Genomic DNA, 16,756 nt, shown 5'->3' with positions numbered 1-16,756 from the left:
ATGAATCAGTCGATATGTAGCATCACCTTGCGAAAACTCGCGCCAGGTCCTCGTGTGTGGTAGTGCAATGTTTTCCTCATTATCTTGTTGGTATCCCTAACCTCTTTAAGTCTTCCTAGAGATTGCCTATATCGATTCATACACTTATATACTCTTTCTGGATTTATATTCCACGAATAAATATTCTACAGAATATATTTGGCTGTTCCGTTTTATGTATACAACAGGACTTGTATTTCACGATTGAATACCCTACAGAATTTATTTAGATCAAATCTCTTCTGCGAAGTTTCTGAACGTAGTCGCAGTGTGTAGCGTATCCGTAACAGTAAGGGAGTATCTTTGTATATGTATGAAATAGACGTATATTAACCCTTAAGAACAGTCTTATAATTAATAAATAAAATCTTGCCCTTCTATTAATTGAAGTATCAAGTTAAATGCATGTCAGGATCCTCGAATCTCCCTGACCAATCAATCACACTACGCTATTATTCGCTACAGAGTTGATTCTGGGTATCTCAGTAGTTATGAGAACGACCATGGTAGATACGGTAGCTCAGTAGTAGAGCGCTCACTGAAGAGTCTCTGCTTCGATTCCGGAATTTAAGAGTTTATGTTGACCAACAATATATCAGGTGTGTTTTTTTTCTTCAGGGTTATCCTGTTTCCTCCTCTACTTCCATTCCACTGCTGTTTGATAATTATTCATTGATTATCATCTGTCTGATTGGAACATATAAATCATAACTGTAAAATATTAAACTAAAGAGTTAATTTAAAAATTGATCATGTATTTTTAGAACAGGAATTGAAAATTTAAAACACTGAACTTCTTAACTTTACGCATTTTAATGTTCCCCGTCTTTTTCAGTATTAGAGCATAATTAGATTTACCCGAACCATTCGCCGGAGGGACGCAAAGAGAAAGCATTTGTCTTATCTACTTGGATACGAAGTGGATAAGTCCACACATTGTAAGCTAGACTGACCCGACATTGAATAGAAGACGATGGAAGTTGTGTTTTCTTCCATGCCGTGTAGTGGTTCACTTTTGAGTTCCTTTTCTTCCTGCAAATTTATCTGTTGTACTAGATTTTTACATTTTTTTCTCTCCTTCAACAGTGTTCATATAAGATGGACCATAAAGAGTCTTTCTGGAAAAAATAAGCATTTTCTTGCTTTAATAATTTCTTATCGTCAATGCATTAAAACCGAGAATTTATTTCGTATCATTCTTATATTTTTCAGAGCAAGAAGAATCCACGGACGATCACTATTTACATCCAACTCTGGCTTCCAGCGCGTCACGCGTTGAATTAGTAAGTATTAAAATTTTGAGCACTCTAATCTATGTTATTATGTATTATCTGTTATGTATTTATAGAATGTAAAATTTTGGTTATACATTTTCTATAGTAGTCACGTGGTATTTATATTGTACTGTTTTAATTACCTTGAAAATGAAGTGTAGAATACATCAGCTATTAGTTTAATGAGGTACTCTTTAAATAATAAATACTTTACACTCCTGCATAGTTGATACTAAGTGATTTTTTTTTTTGTGTGTGTGTGTATTCCATATTGACAAAGTGCAAATTCTTTTGGCATACGAAACATATTTCTGACACTGTAATCTGTAGATGATTTCCATTTATAACGCTTCATGTGAGTCCACAATGGAACATTTAGAATTCCTATGGAGGATAACACCATTTTAGTAGTGAAATTTAGTGTCGAACGTAGTGGCTAAGATATATAGCATTGTTCCCTTTTGCACCTAATCTTGAGTTAATTCCCTGTAGCAACTAAAAATTTTGTGGTTGACATTTGAAGTAGTGTTCTGAATAAAATTGTATTGTATATCGTTGCATGAAAGTACGGAAAGGAATATGAATTCAGTTCCAAATGTATTCAAGTAGAAATTTTGATTGGGATTTCCTTCTGTCGCGCCAGGCAAACTGTAACCTAATGCCCTGAAGATAAGACATGAATTATTCCCGTGCTTTGCGCACATGCCTGTATTAGCTGAAGGAAGCCGTTGAAGTATATGATAAAACAATCCACATGTTATCTAAGAGATTTGCTCCATTTATACCAATTAATTGTTTGAAAGTTTATTACTCATATGCAGGCGTGTAAAGTATCTTTAAGAAAAGACTTGAGTAAATATTTATCTTAAAACTATTTGAAACATAATTAGATTATTGTATTATAATTTCTTTGTTCGTTGTTCTGTGATTTTTTGTAATCATGTCCATATTTCTTTTTCCAGGACTGAGAGATTTTGGTACGGAAGAACTTCTGTATCTGTTGCCTGTACGGAAAATTTAACTGCTTACGTATTAAAAATCTAGTTAATAATGTAATATAATGGTTGTCAGTTTTTTTTTTTTTCTTCTTTCCTTTTTTGGTACTAGGTGTACCAAGCAAGGGAAATTAATTATATCATTAACTTTACATTTAAGATTTATTATTGTATTAATTTGCATGGTGGAATTATATAGAAATGTCACCGAGCGAGTATTGTAAGATAATGTTCCTGCTATAATTCGATTATTTTTATTATATATATATGCCACTTGTTTGCTGTAAGGTCAAATAATTAAAGGTGCTTAAAGAAAACGTGAACGTTCTGATGGAAGTGGGCGTATATTTGATTTATTATGATTCTTAAGTGCTTCACAAACTACAGGAATACGACGCACAGGTGAATAAGCAAAAAGAATAACATTGAAATAAAATTCAAAGGAAGAAGAAAAAAGCTGTAACAGAAGGTTTAATACCTGGAAGAAAGGGTATTGCTGCTGGAGAATGCTTGAACCTTTTGAACTCCTCGTAATCAGGAGCTCCCTTGTTGGCTGAGCGGTTAGTGTACGCGTCTTTGGAGTGGGAGACCCGGGTTCGATTCTCAGCAGGAGCTCATTTAGTTCGGATCTCAGTTAAGCTGTAGGTCTACGTTTCATATAGCTTCGCTGCTGAAAGGGATGCTAAATTGGTAATCAGCTCAACCATTATAGTCAGTGGTTAATGTTCTTGCCTTTTCTTGTAAGTTCTATTCTTGATAGTAGTCGGTCCCATGTTAGACTATAGGTTCAAATCTCAACATTTCCAAAGAAGTAGCATTATGGAAATGAGATTGATGGTAAACGCTTCTATCTGTGAAGCAGATTTGTGCATTTATTCCTGTCATGATTGTGAAATACTGGCATTTCTGGTTCTTAAATTTGTAGAACTGTGGCCCTGTCTTCATTCCCTATAGAAGTATAGTTCGGAACCAACAGTAAATATAGGAATTTCAATCTTACTGTATAATGATTGAGCGGAACGGTGACGTAAGTTGTAGAGAACTCAACTTCAGCTACAAAGGGCTCTTGGTTCAATTTCAGGTTTTGTGAGCTCTTGGTAAAGCACCATCATGCCTGGAGTTTCTGGGGCTTTCTCACTTCCATTACAACAGGTTGTTCATTTTTATTTATCATTCGTCTCAATCAGCCTACATAACTATGGAGCTTAAAAAATTCATTTTGAATCAGTTTATGGAGCTGAAATACTCAACATAATATATATATTAATGAATTAATAGACTCCATTAGCCGTCTTTCTCTATATTAATCGTATGTTTCTATTATCCCTAAGATCCGTACTTAATCCATCATGAAGGTATGATGATAGAATTTTTTGATACCATTAGACTTTTTTTTTTTTTTTTAGTAGTAGTAGTAATAATTCCGTTAATCATACATTAGAATGCATTTCGGAGGACATTAAATACAAATTATGTACAGACCTGACCCGGAAAGAAGTAGTAACACATTGGCCCAGAGATAAAGCGCTTATTGGTGGAACAGGGCGTGAGTCCGACCGTAGAATTTTTACAGACAAGAAGTACAAGGCGGTATACTTCAGTTTCTTTACAGCCGCTGATGATATTTGTTGCCGTCTCGGCCTAAACAATATATGTGAAACGTTTAACTAGATGTAAATGGAGTCACATTAAAATGCTAGGTTTATTTTTGTAGTCAAGAAAACTTCATATGTTTGTGGCCAATTGTTTTGACAATTTCTTGGAAACCACAAGCTCTAGAAGGATGCCGTTTCCACTAATCGATTGCAAATTTTGTGTAGATTATTCAGTTCCACTTGAATATTTAAAAAAAAAATATTACCGTTATTTCTTTATTACATATTTTAGGGATACACTGCAAGTGCTGAAATTTTTTTAAAAAGTAAAGCATGATAACCTACGAGTTATACATTCCAACACACCACATTTGTATATAAGGGTATATATATCAGGCGCTCAGGTTTCATATCAAATGATAATGAAAAATGAGGGATAACCAAGCTATTTGTCCAGTCTAAGATGAATCTGTATTGTTTGAAGTGGTTTGGCCAATGAACACCATATACCATTGACATTATAATTATAATTAATTGTGTGTGTAATATATTTGCTTCTTACATACTGCATGCAAGAAGAAAGAAAACACTGATCATATATGAATTAGAAACTCCAACCGGAAGTAGGCTCAAATCTTGCAGTGCGAGATATTTTTAAAAAATCTCCACTTTATGTACCCCTTGTCGATTTTTATTAAGACTTCTTTCACTTGTGTCTGTAAAAGGACATGTACAGATGTTGGGAGGAAAGACAAGGAAATTCATGCTCAAATGTAAATGACGTACTGTGTAGAGAGCACGTAGCATATTAGATGCGCTTATTTACGTTGAAAAGAGAACCAGTGATTTCGGTAGCTAAATGCGGCTGACGTTTTCAAAAAGTAGTACAAGTAGCTGTAGGTGTAATAAGAAGATATAAATAGAAGGCCAACATAGCGCTAAGAGAAACTGGAATAATTATGGTACTCAGCTTTTTCAGGTTTCTTTTAGCACTGTTCGCTTCAGTACTACTGTGACATATCCAGACTTTCTATTTAAATTTACTTTCCTTGTCCGGTATTCCTTGAAAAATGACGTCATTTAACTTAAAATTATCGGACGAACTTCACATCTATTCAACAATATTTTAAGTATCACATTCTAATGTACTGGTGACTGTCACTTTTAATGTACTGGTGACTTCCAACTTGAGATTTTTGTGCTAGAATGCACTAAAATTGATTAACTTTAAAAAGGTAAGAATTTATTTTATTTTTTCACGAGTATAAGTTTGTCATGAAATAGGTAAGTGACAGTCATTGATGATGAATTCGAAAGAATTTTTTCCCATTACAAGGCTTATATTTTATCTTAGTGTCTTCTGTTTTGCATGTAGTGATATTTGGTGTATATATTTAAAGTATACCAACTGTCAGTTGTTCCAAATTTTATCAGTCTCAATTTTCCGTATACTGTTCAAAACAATAAGAAAGGAACTGGACACACTACCTCTACTCTACTCGCTTAGTATCTTATGCTGTTCATAATAAATGGGTTAAAAATGGTCTCTGGGAGAACACGAGTCAAAGTAAGAGTATAATTTAATCGACTTGCCAAGTGATCTTGATAGTTTGAATTCCCATCAAGATGTTTAAGTTTTCGTAAGCACCTTATTATTTCACCTACCATTCTGCCCTTCTGGCTTTGTCCTGTCTATTTAATATGTGTCTATCAAAACTATATTTATTGTAAAATAAGTTGGTCTAGTAATGATTATTTAGTGTGTAATATTTGGGAGTGAGGAAGAAAATATAATTATAAGTATTCATGTAGCGCTGTTCAAATTCTGAAATGATTTATTGTGTTTTAACAGGCACCGTCCATTCCAAGCATAAATTACAAACCGACAGCAGATTGTGCGTATTCAATGCTTGTTAATAGGATCAAAGACAAACAGGCTGCTCTATCGGAAGAGAAAAAAGCAGAAAGTGTTGAAAGTGCTGCTGTGAGTTCTGTTGCCGCGTATGGACCTCCGCCCCCGCCACCCCCAATGATCACCACAAGTGTTAGTGTTAACAAGGTTCCTTTGACGCATCAGTCGTTGGCAGAAGATTCGGATGGGAAGTCGTCTCGTGGGAGTAGAAGTAGAGACGATGACACGGAATCATCATCATCATCGTCGTCGTCATCGTCATCTTCTGACTCTGAACATGAAAAGAGTGAAGAAAAGCACAACGAAGAAGCAGCTGGTCCTGCTTTTGTGATGCCCCCTTCAGAGATGCAGTTGATCATTGATAAAATGGCTAGTTATGTAGCGAAGAACGGGCGGGATTTCGAGGTCATCGTAAAGAGTAAAGGTTAGTAGTGTGTAGGTACACAATGACAGGATATATTTACTTATAGTACGTAAGAGGCACTTATTTACGAGGGATGATCAGGAAGTAAGATTACAAAGCCTGCAGTGAAATGTGTGTATATTATTTCATACAGCCAACAGACAGTTATTTTTCAACATAGTGTCCATATCGGTTGTCGAATCGAGGGATAAATTTGAAGATTCCCTCCTGGTAAAAATCGTGTCCTTGCGTGTTCAGCCACGTTGTCACGAAGTGGCTCACGTCATCATCTGAAGCGAAGTGACAACCTCCTAGGTGCCATCAGATACCAGAACGTGATTCTCCTCTTGTCCTGAATCAGCTTCTCCTCCTAGATGTGTTCAAATTTGCTGATGCGTGCTGGGTCGGCCACTGTTTTCTCTACCAGCCACAAACTTTTTGACACAATTCTACGACATACTGACGAGACGTTACAGTCTCTTCGTAAACCTCGACCAGCTGCCGGTGAATTTCAGCCGAAGTTACATGCTTTGCCCACAAAAATCGAATAACCGAGCGGACTTAGTCGCAACCAGTTTTCCAAACGAGGCGCCATTTGTGTTTACTACAAGTAGCACCGTAGGAGACGGGTGTCTGAAACTGCACAGTTGCCAACTTCATGTATTAAAATTACCGCACAGTCCTCGTTTCTCTAACAGACGAAACTCCAGAAATACCAACTTTGTAACCTAGTTTCTGATCCTTCCTCTTAAACTGTTCCTATGCCATGTTCTCTGGAGACAGATATTTAAGAGTAATACATTTTTGATTCATTATTTGGAGTTTAACGTCCTTTTTCAACCCCGAGGCTATGTGAGACGTGGTCCTAAAGTTATCGCGTGTTCCGGGATTACGTGGTCTGAACGACCATAATGTGTTTAAATTTCATCTCTCCTACTGGAAATCAAACTCGGGATCCCGTGAACCAAAGACACACATACTAGCTACTAGATCATTAAGAGGGGTCGTGAATAATGAATTGACAACTATGGTACAGATAATAATAATGGCGGGATGGAAATTTACCTCATAACATCATTCTTGATAATTTTAAATGTATATCAACGATACTACTAAATACTTTAATCCAGTTTATAAGTTTTTACGTGAGTTTGACAAAAGGTTTATACTTCGCAGTATGTTCAATGAGTAAAATATGAAAGTAGAAATAATAGTAGTGTTGTAAGAATTGAACAAATGCACTTTACCAGACAGGGAATCGAACCGTGTTGATGCATTAACAATTGTGCTATCCACTTGGGCTAAGTGGAAGAGGTTGCATCTCTGGTTCGATCTCAGCATCACGCCTGGGTTTCCTCGGTGTTCTCCCGTGCCATTCTCACAGTATCGTTCCACGAATTCTTTTCTAATCACTGGTGAACAAACACTGTGCTCATGGGTTTTCTCGGGGTTCTCCCGTTTCCTCCTACTTTCTTCATTCCACCATTTCACTCTCATCATCACCGTCTCCTTTACCCTAATCGGCATAAGCGTGGGACGTTAAACTTACAGGTTTCATTTCATTTTTTCTTTTGTAATCACTTCCCTTAATTATCCATTTCAACTAACCTACAGGGCTTAATTTGTGGAACATAAAACTAGAAATTTAGTTTAATTTGCTACCCAATCCGCTTTCAGACCCCTTTCGTGGCTAAGCGGTTAGCGTACGCGCCTTTGGCATAGGAAACCCGGGTTCGATTCTCGGCGGCGGGGAATGTAGTTTGGATTCCATGTTAATCAGTAGGTCCACACCTCATATAACCTCGCTGCTGAAAGGGACGTTAAACTTAACATCAACTCAACTCCAATCCGCTTTCAAAAACATGTAAAAGTTTCAGTCTGTTGCGACCAGAAAGAAAAAAGCGATTAATCTTTGAAATATAACCATGATTATTTACAAATACCTGTCCTCAGGGAACAGGGAGTGAGTATTAAAAATATAACAGGATAATTACTGAAAAACAGTGCATATTGACCCTATACATATTCATTTGTAATAAGGTCTCTGTCGCTGCCGTGCTCACCTTAGATTCACGAGACGCAGGTCCGATTTTCGAAATGAGTTTATGAATTTCGCATATATAAATTTTTATACCTGAAGAAAATTTTAACTTGATCAATAAGGCGTGGGATCTCCGTACTAGCCTGATTCATTGTGGAACATACTATTGATTTATTTAGTCTTATTTTACGTAGCGAAGTTAAAGCTAACCATGCCTTGTCTCCCATTTAACCATGCTATTGCAGCGTAGTATAACTTTTACAGTTGCAGGTATTAAAAATAATAATTGAAATAACACTCACATATACAGCTACACATATTCAATTATATACTTATAATTAATATACTCAAAATATTAGTAATATTGAGAGGAAAAATATATATTACACTCACAAGCACACACAGAACATACAGAGAACAACAAATATGTTTATAATATATACAGAGAAGATTGAAAGAATATTAAAATAAAGGAAGGGGGCAGAAAGAAAGTTAGCACTGTTGCCACCAGGTTATGGTAAGCCCAGGTTGAATCATGAAAAGCTTGCTCAATTGGCTTTTTCAATAGTGATATTGGATGTGATTATCGTGTATGGAATGGAAGTCATTCCGTGCACGGATGGTGGGTACAGAGAAAGGTTTAAAATAATAGTTCGACGAGAGAGAGTGTGGGTGTGGGTGTGTGTGGGGGGGGGGGAGAGAAAGAAGTTAATTTACACCGGCTCTTGTATTGTGATCATGGCGAGCATTCCCTACCTGTTGGAAATAGGTGGGAAGGTTCTTAAAAGCGGAAAGTGTAGTAAGTAAGGAAGTGAGAGTCGGCACAACTACAACTACGCACGTGTTCATCTACACACTCCGTAAAGATGTTTACGAAGATGTTACTTCAGTACTTTTCTAAACCTCCACAAAACTACCACATTATTTCTGAAATGTATATTTAACATCATAGCCAGGAAATTTCATAACACAGAAAAAGAAAATCTGGACAAGACTGGGATAACATTATTAATTTTAACAAAAATTAAGTTACTAACTATATTTAAAATACATTATTAGATTTGTACAAAAATGGTTGATACAAATTATCACAAAATTCACCTGTTTGGTACTGATATGTGTTGGCAACAGTGATTTTCCAAGGCAACATCTTAGATGGCTGCTTGCAATTCTCATCATAGGATATGTGGACGAAGGTGAAATAATTATTTTAACTAATTGACCATAAATTTAGTATTATTTCTCTGTAAATAGAACAGTAATTAATTATTGATTTGAAATAATTCACTATTTAGTTATTCATAAAATAACTGGAGCTTGAAATAAGTGTATATAAAGTACATTCTATAGAGGATTTTCTGTTAATGTATTAATTGCCGATCCATACTCTGGTAATTGACTTATTACCAGTGAAGTGCCATATGAACACTTTTTAAGCTTAAACCATCCTGAAGAAGCGCAATCGATAAATTTGTTTGAAATATCGATGATCTTTTGAAGAAATGTTGATCTTAACTGGAATACTTCCTGTTCAGTATTGTAATAATAATTTAATGTGTGTTTCTTACGTTTAATGAGTAATAATATTTTTTATTTTGTTTGTGCAGGGGATAGTAGATTTATGTTTTTGGAACCCACTCACGAACATCATGCGTATTATCAGCATAAAGTTGCTTTCTATGAATCAATGGATTCAGCACAACCGAAAACAGAGGATGAAGCCAGCCAAGATGCTCCCAGTGAACCCCAGCAGCCCAATTCTCCAGACAGTGACGCTTCGAAGCAAGATGATGATTCGCGATCAAAATCGAAACCAGGTAGGCATAAATCTCCATTTGGTAGAATCATAATTTAAAGAAAACTATTGGACTCATAAATATTTAAAAACTAAATGGACTCTTATAGATTAGTTTTTAAATATTGATAGAATTATTTTTTCAACTATTCATAAAAGAGAATGATGAAATGCCTTCTGAGCTTTCTCTTATTTTAATTATTTTCATTCGCCAAGAAAATTATGCAGTATTTCAAAAAGAAATGACCTAATTTTGAAAGGTAGTAATTACGAAACATGAGACGTGCCGGCAAGAAAATGTGTGTTGTTTGAATGGGCGTGGCGTAGAGTTTCAGAAAATCGCCGTTAGATGTCAGTCAATGCGTCTTAGTTTGCAGTCAGTCAGAAGTAAGATGGTGTCCGCTCAACAAAAGACGTTTGGATGCTGCAGTTTGCAAAGCTAAGTCAGTGATTTCTGTCCAGTGTGCTTTTCGTCGGCGTTTTGGCATTGATCCGCCTGCACCCGAAAACATTCGTCGTTGGTATCGCCAATTTAGAGAGATAGGATGTTCGTGCAAAGACAAGAGTTCAGGTCGCCCTCGCACTTCCGAAGTTTATGACGAATTTAGCTATCATCTAGATGTTGTTCGTTCTGCTGCTGGTAGACACATAGAGCATTTGTAATAGCATAACTAAAACTTAAAGATTTTTTGAGTATTTTGGAATTTATCCGATTTTTGTAGTACTGTATGTTTTTCTCAATACATATGGACTTTTAAAATCGGGTCATTCTTTTTGAAACACCCTGTACTATTACATTTATGACATCATTTATGGCATATTTAATACAATTCTAATATACGCGCTTTTAAATCTGCGCAAAGCAATAATTACGTTTAAAAAGTAGTATTTCCAAATCAGATTCAAAAATACTCATAAAAACTCTTACTATACTTGGAGCTAGTGCTGTAAAGAATAATAATTAAAAAAAAAAAACAACTTTACCGTTTTCTGCATAGACTTAGGGAAAACGGGATTTTGAATGAAAGAAAGAAAAAAATAGTTTTTTAGCCGTCTTAGCAATTCTGTGTTACACAATTGTTACAAAACTAAACTTCAGTAGCAGATTTTATAGAATATACAATTCCCATTGTACACAGTAGCGTTTCTGAACTTAATGCTGCCAGAAGCAAACTTCACTTTGTCTCCATTTCCCTTCGAACATGCTCACAAGCCCTCATATTTAAAGGAAAGAAGTAATTGTTCTTAGGAGGGCTATTCGTTAATTGAGGATTTAAATATATTAAGTGTACGAGCTAGTTATTTCCGTTTTACGTAAAAATGGTAACTAGTATAATTTAAGGCCATTGTTTTTGCTGATACGTTGTTAGATGATTATAATTATCCAAAATTTTGAATGCTTTAAAACGGATTGAATGATTTCAGTATACCTTATAAATGAATGAATGATCTATAATATACACGGAAATCATTCAGTTTCGGGCACGGTGGCTCAGTGGTAGAGCGTTCACCTCTGGTGCTTGGGGTCCCGGGTTCGATCCCAGCCCCCGCCAAGTGAACTTTGTGGTGGACAAACGCCGTGCTCGTGGGTTTTCTCGGGGTTCTCCCGTTTCCTCCCACTTTCTTCATTCCACCGTTTCACTCATCTCTCATCATCACCGTCTCCTTTAGCCTAACCGGCATAACCGTGGGACGTAAAACTTAAAGATTTCATTTCATTTTTCATTCAGTTTCGTTTAGACACTCATCAAATACACATTAAAATTACTGAAATTCAGAAGTGCAGTAGTGTTCCTAGCCACTCATCTCTCGTTTAAAACCCTTGTATTCTTATGTTTATTTCAAACAAAAGTGCTGTAATAACTTCATACACGGCTTTGAGAATACAACCTTTTTTTTAAGGAGGAGTATGTTGCTAGTTTTTATTTAAAGATGGTTGTGCACAATATTCTTTGCATTTATCAAAATAACATGTGGATTCACAACTCCTCCTTCCCCCCTCCGTCTACTTGGTAGAGCTAGGTGCAAACCGACCTGTTTTGCCTTGGTATGCCTCTGGTTGCAGTAAAAGAAACTAGTTGAAGTTTGAATTTTACATATTTTAAGTACCGGAAATACCTTATCTAACAAGATTTCAGCTTCTATTGATAACCATGAATTGATTATTTTCTTGCTCGCACAAATTCAAACATCAAACTAAGTGTGAATTATTTTTACACCCCTTCCAACTCCCACCCTTTGGGGTTCTTATTCTCCTTGTACTTTCTCCAGATTGTACCTAAGTCATATGTCTATCAAGGTGGTTTGAAATTGCTTCAGGCGTTTCAAAGTTAAGCTACAATATACACATTTTATTGCAAATTTTCAAATGCCACTAAAGTTTGCAATACTACTTAAAAGTAGTATAATTGAGAGAAATGACTAATTACAATACCTGAAACTATTCCTGGAATTTCATAGAAGCAAAGGAAACCAAAGTCATTTTTAAAATTTGCCACAAATATGTCATTTTTAATTAATATACCAATCTTTGTGATTGTTTGTCGTGTCTTTGGAACGATTTGAGATATCAAATTGCCGTAAATAGTACTATAAGCTTTATGTCTGTTGGGAAACTGTCTACCTGATTAGATATGATACTTATTAAGCAATTTCGTAATTTTTCATTCCCTTGTAACGTAGTTTCTATTCATTCGAAATGTGTTGTCATAAATGATTATCATAGAGTTTGACACTAAGGTACGTTCGATATGCATTACTCCGTCGTCCAAAATTTGGATGTTTGTCATATAGTATTGTCCTTAGTTTCTAACACTGAGTAATATAAGATTGTAAATTTTCGTGTAACATGTAGTTTGAAATACGAGGAAGGGTCGAAAAGTTCTCGGAATATTGTTCTAGTTCCGGCATTTGTGATGCAATCACAATCAGGGTGTCTATCGGTCACGAAAAAGTCACGAAATCAGAAAACGGTCATGAAAGTCACGAAAAAGTCACGAAACTTAGCTTTTGGGTCACGATTTTTTTTTTTTTTTTTTTTTTTTTTCACTGTGCAAATGTAAGTACAGATTGGAAAATTTTGTTCTATAAAACGTCAAAATTCAGCATCAAAAATGTCTGGTCGGCTTCAGACGCACCAAATCGCAATCAAAGTACGTTTTTATCGCATGGATGAAAATTCGTCCTAATTAGCACCCAAATTCGCTCTTGAAAATGTTAGGAAATTTTATGATTTGGTAAAGAAAAGGTCACGAAAAAGTCATGAAATTTCATTTTGAAATTTTAGTAGACACCCTGACAATGCATCTAGTACAATTCTTAGGTTGCCTAATTATAAACTTGACAAGTATTAACACGTCATAGCAGGCAGTGTACGAGTAATGTAGCTGAACGAAAGAGTGTGTGGTGATCAGTTGGTGCAATTTCAGAGATCGAGTAACGCGCAAACATCAAGTTCATGTGCAAATTGGGGAAAATCTGCTTCAGAGCCTTTGATAAGCCTTAGAAACAGTTTAGCACCATGTTTGGCTCGTTCCAAAGTTAAAAATGGACCTTTTCTATTTCGCAAACGCAGAAGAGATCAAAACTAACGCAACGCTTGAACTTCGGAAGATACAAAAAGAGGGCTTGCGGTGGAACAAGTATGTGTGTGTGTGTAATCCGAAGGTGCTAACTTTGAAGGTGATTAAATAAATGTGTAGTTATACTATGATAATCAAGAGCTACAACAGAATTCTGGGAATTTTTTGATTGCTCTTCGTATGTAATAGTTTTACGTATCACCATTTGGAAAAATACAACTTTAGTTGGATTAGACAATATTGTTCATTCGCTGGTATTGAAAAATGTGTCAAACGACAACTCTCTGTTGATGTGTGCTTCGTACAAGTTTCATCGCTTTTATGTATTAGTTTAAAATTACAAGGATGCTTCAAGATGAATGATCTAGCTTGTGTATGTTCCAAATATTTTCTATTAATTGTATCTCTTATCAGGCGAAGAATGACTGCTTGTAATTGAATGTTAATAAATAAATTGAATTTATGAACATTTTTAAATTTGTTTCAGGTAAATGAGTTTTATCTATGACTTGTATGAAAGGCACTGAACTCTGTTAGTGATTAATGAAGTAATTGAAAAATATTACCACGAATTGGTCAGAGCTTCGAGTCCTGGTTTGTCTGTCTTCTAATGGTCGAACTATTTCTCTTGTAGCACCAGTGTGTTTCTCAATCAAGCCAAAGGAGTCGGAGTGTCCGCTGGAAATCAAAAGTGCTCTCCCGATTGAAGAAAGCACCGATGAAGAGGAGGGTGGCGAAGGAGAGGATGACCCCGAGAAGGAGAAGGAAAAGGAGAGAAGACGGGAGGAACGAGAAAAGGAGCGTGCAAGGGAAAGAGAAAGAGAAAAGGCAAGAGAGAAAGAACGACAAAAGGAATTGAGGAAGGAAGAGGAACGACTGGAGAAGGCAGGAAGTGGCGATGACAAGGATAAGAATCGGAATAAATGGGGTGAGTATGTAATTAGTACCATAGATTGATTGAATGAACTTACTAAGACTATTTACGGAGTGCCTTTTGGGATCTGAACCACTCCATTTCATTCATAGTTTATTTGCTTTATTATTTTATTTTTTATACACACCATTGTTTTTATATGTTATAATTAGTTGGCACTATATTTTTGAATTTTAGATTAGTTAAAAAAAATAGTTTTAATAAATATTATGTATATAAATATAAAGTTTCTATTTTTGTTTAGTTTTGGAAAATTTGTGTATTTGTTTATTAGAACCCCAGACAGAGAATGCGGGTGGTTTACAGGCGCCTGTGAAACATGCATAAACAGGTATATTTTTACAGGCGCCTGTACATGCGCCTGAAAATGGAACACTTTTAAACGCATTAGACAGGTATCGATTTTTTTTCAAGATCATTGCATGTTCATTTTACGGAAACAGGTAGTTTTCATGTTGATAAAGTTGCAACCTTGCAGCGTGAAAAACGCGTGTAAACAACATGTAGAGAGTGGAAAGACATGTACGTAACCGGAATATTCCATGTAGTTGACATACACGTTACCTCATGAGTATCTGACGACATCTGCTTTCCATTTGATAAAAATGTAATTGACATGTTAAATACATGTGAAATGCAGGCGAATTAGTGGGCGTGTGAGCGGAATATACATGTGAAGTACATCACATTAAGTGTACATAAAATTTGCGTGTCACAGGTGTTGGACACGCATAAGATAAGTACGTTCCATGTATATATACGGCAGAAGAGTCATGTAGGTAACATGTACATGGGAGCCACATGTACCATGCAGATTGGTAGCTAAAAGTCTACATTTATTATGAAGACAAAAAGTTCTCAAATTAAATAAAATTTAAACAAGTTATCTTGAATTTGCCAGTGCCGAATTCAATTTTCTCTACTACTTTTGACGAGGGGGTATTGGTATATTTGGAGGGAGAAAATTCAAATTTGGGGGGGATTGCGTCCAAGCACTTGCGGGGGAGGATCGGCACCTCTGCTCACAACAATATATTTTTCTTTACCTGCACCACATAGGAAAGACGTACAAGTTGAGCAAGTTGGTGCCTCACACATTGCAGGAAGCCAACAAGCAATAATTACTAATAGTTTGTCGTTTCGCGGCAGCGCAATATACCCTAGGGACGTACGCAGGATGTGGGTCCTGCGGTTTCGGACCCCCAAATCCGGATTTTTTTGTAAATTTAGTCTAATTGTAGAGGCAGTTTTACAATTTTTAATATAATTCAGCCTAAAATTGTGTTTGAATCCCCCCGGAAAGCTTTAAACTCCTCCCGAAAGAAATTCCTGTGTACGTCCCTGATGTACCCAATTCCCATCGAGTACTTACCAGTGACGAAAAGTGGATCATGCGTGATACTGTACTTCAAATAAAAAATATAGAAATAAAATGTGTAAAATTGAAATTCGATTACTAGAATGTAGGTTGCATACTTTAAGAAGTAATACTACTATTTGATACATCTAATCCAAGGGTGTGCGCACGCCTCTGTATATATGTGTCAGCATCTTGCATATGTGCATGTCAAAGTGGAGACTTGGTGTCTGAATACTACATGTTTCCTACACCTGGAACATCAATGATTCACTCCAATCAACCTTGTTCATTTCATGCACCTGTTTAACCCATTTATTGGCAATCATGATCATTGCATTTTCCGTTTACCTGCCCATTGCCTGTACGTTGCACATAGGTGGGTTCACACTTCACATGTACACGGAGATAATACAGGTATTGTATTCAGTTTTAATCCCATATATTATACGTGTGTCAGGACCTTGCATAGCGAATGTCGAATTGGAGACTTGTGCCTGAATATTGAATGTCTCCTATGCCTATAACGTGAATGTTTAGCTCCAATCCACCTTTTTCACCACATGTATCTGTTTAATCCATTTATTGGCAATCATGATCATTGCATGTTCCCGTTCAACTGTACGTTGCCTGTACACTGCACGTAGGGAAGTTATACACTTCACATGTACACGAAAATGATAAATGTAAAATAACATATTCTACATCATGCGTTTTCCATGCTATACGCTAATACATGGTATTTACATGTAATGCGAATGTCAAACATGTATATTACATGTTGATAAACAGGCACCTTCCTTGTACTTTTCATTCTTACGGTATTGCGA

General features: G+C 36.0%; 1 protein-coding gene across 4 annotated transcripts in view; it reads left to right on the top strand.

Moving 5' to 3' along the window:
* Positions 1-16,756, top strand: part of su(w[a]) (suppressor of white-apricot) — a 109,892-nt gene that overhangs the window by 37,573 nt on the left and 55,563 nt on the right. For all 4 annotated transcript variants that reach the window (XM_081768313.1, XM_081768314.1, XM_081768315.1 and 1 more), the window contains exons 6-9: positions 1,252-1,322; positions 5,756-6,239; positions 9,867-10,076; positions 14,270-14,563. In XM_081768313.1, coding sequence (XP_081624439.1) covers positions 1,252-1,322; positions 5,756-6,239; positions 9,867-10,076; positions 14,270-14,563 — 1,059 coding nt within the window. The remainder of the gene's footprint in view (positions 1-1,251; positions 1,323-5,755; positions 6,240-9,866; positions 10,077-14,269; positions 14,564-16,756) is intronic.

Source organism: Thermobia domestica, chromosome 8 (genome assembly GCF_964235325.1).
Source record: "Thermobia domestica chromosome 8, izTheDome1.hap1.1, whole genome shotgun sequence".
NCBI lineage: Eukaryota > Metazoa > Arthropoda > Insecta > Zygentoma > Lepismatidae > Thermobia > Thermobia domestica.
The sequence above is the reverse complement of the archived record's forward strand: the minus strand, read 5'-3'. Positions and strand labels throughout refer to the sequence as shown.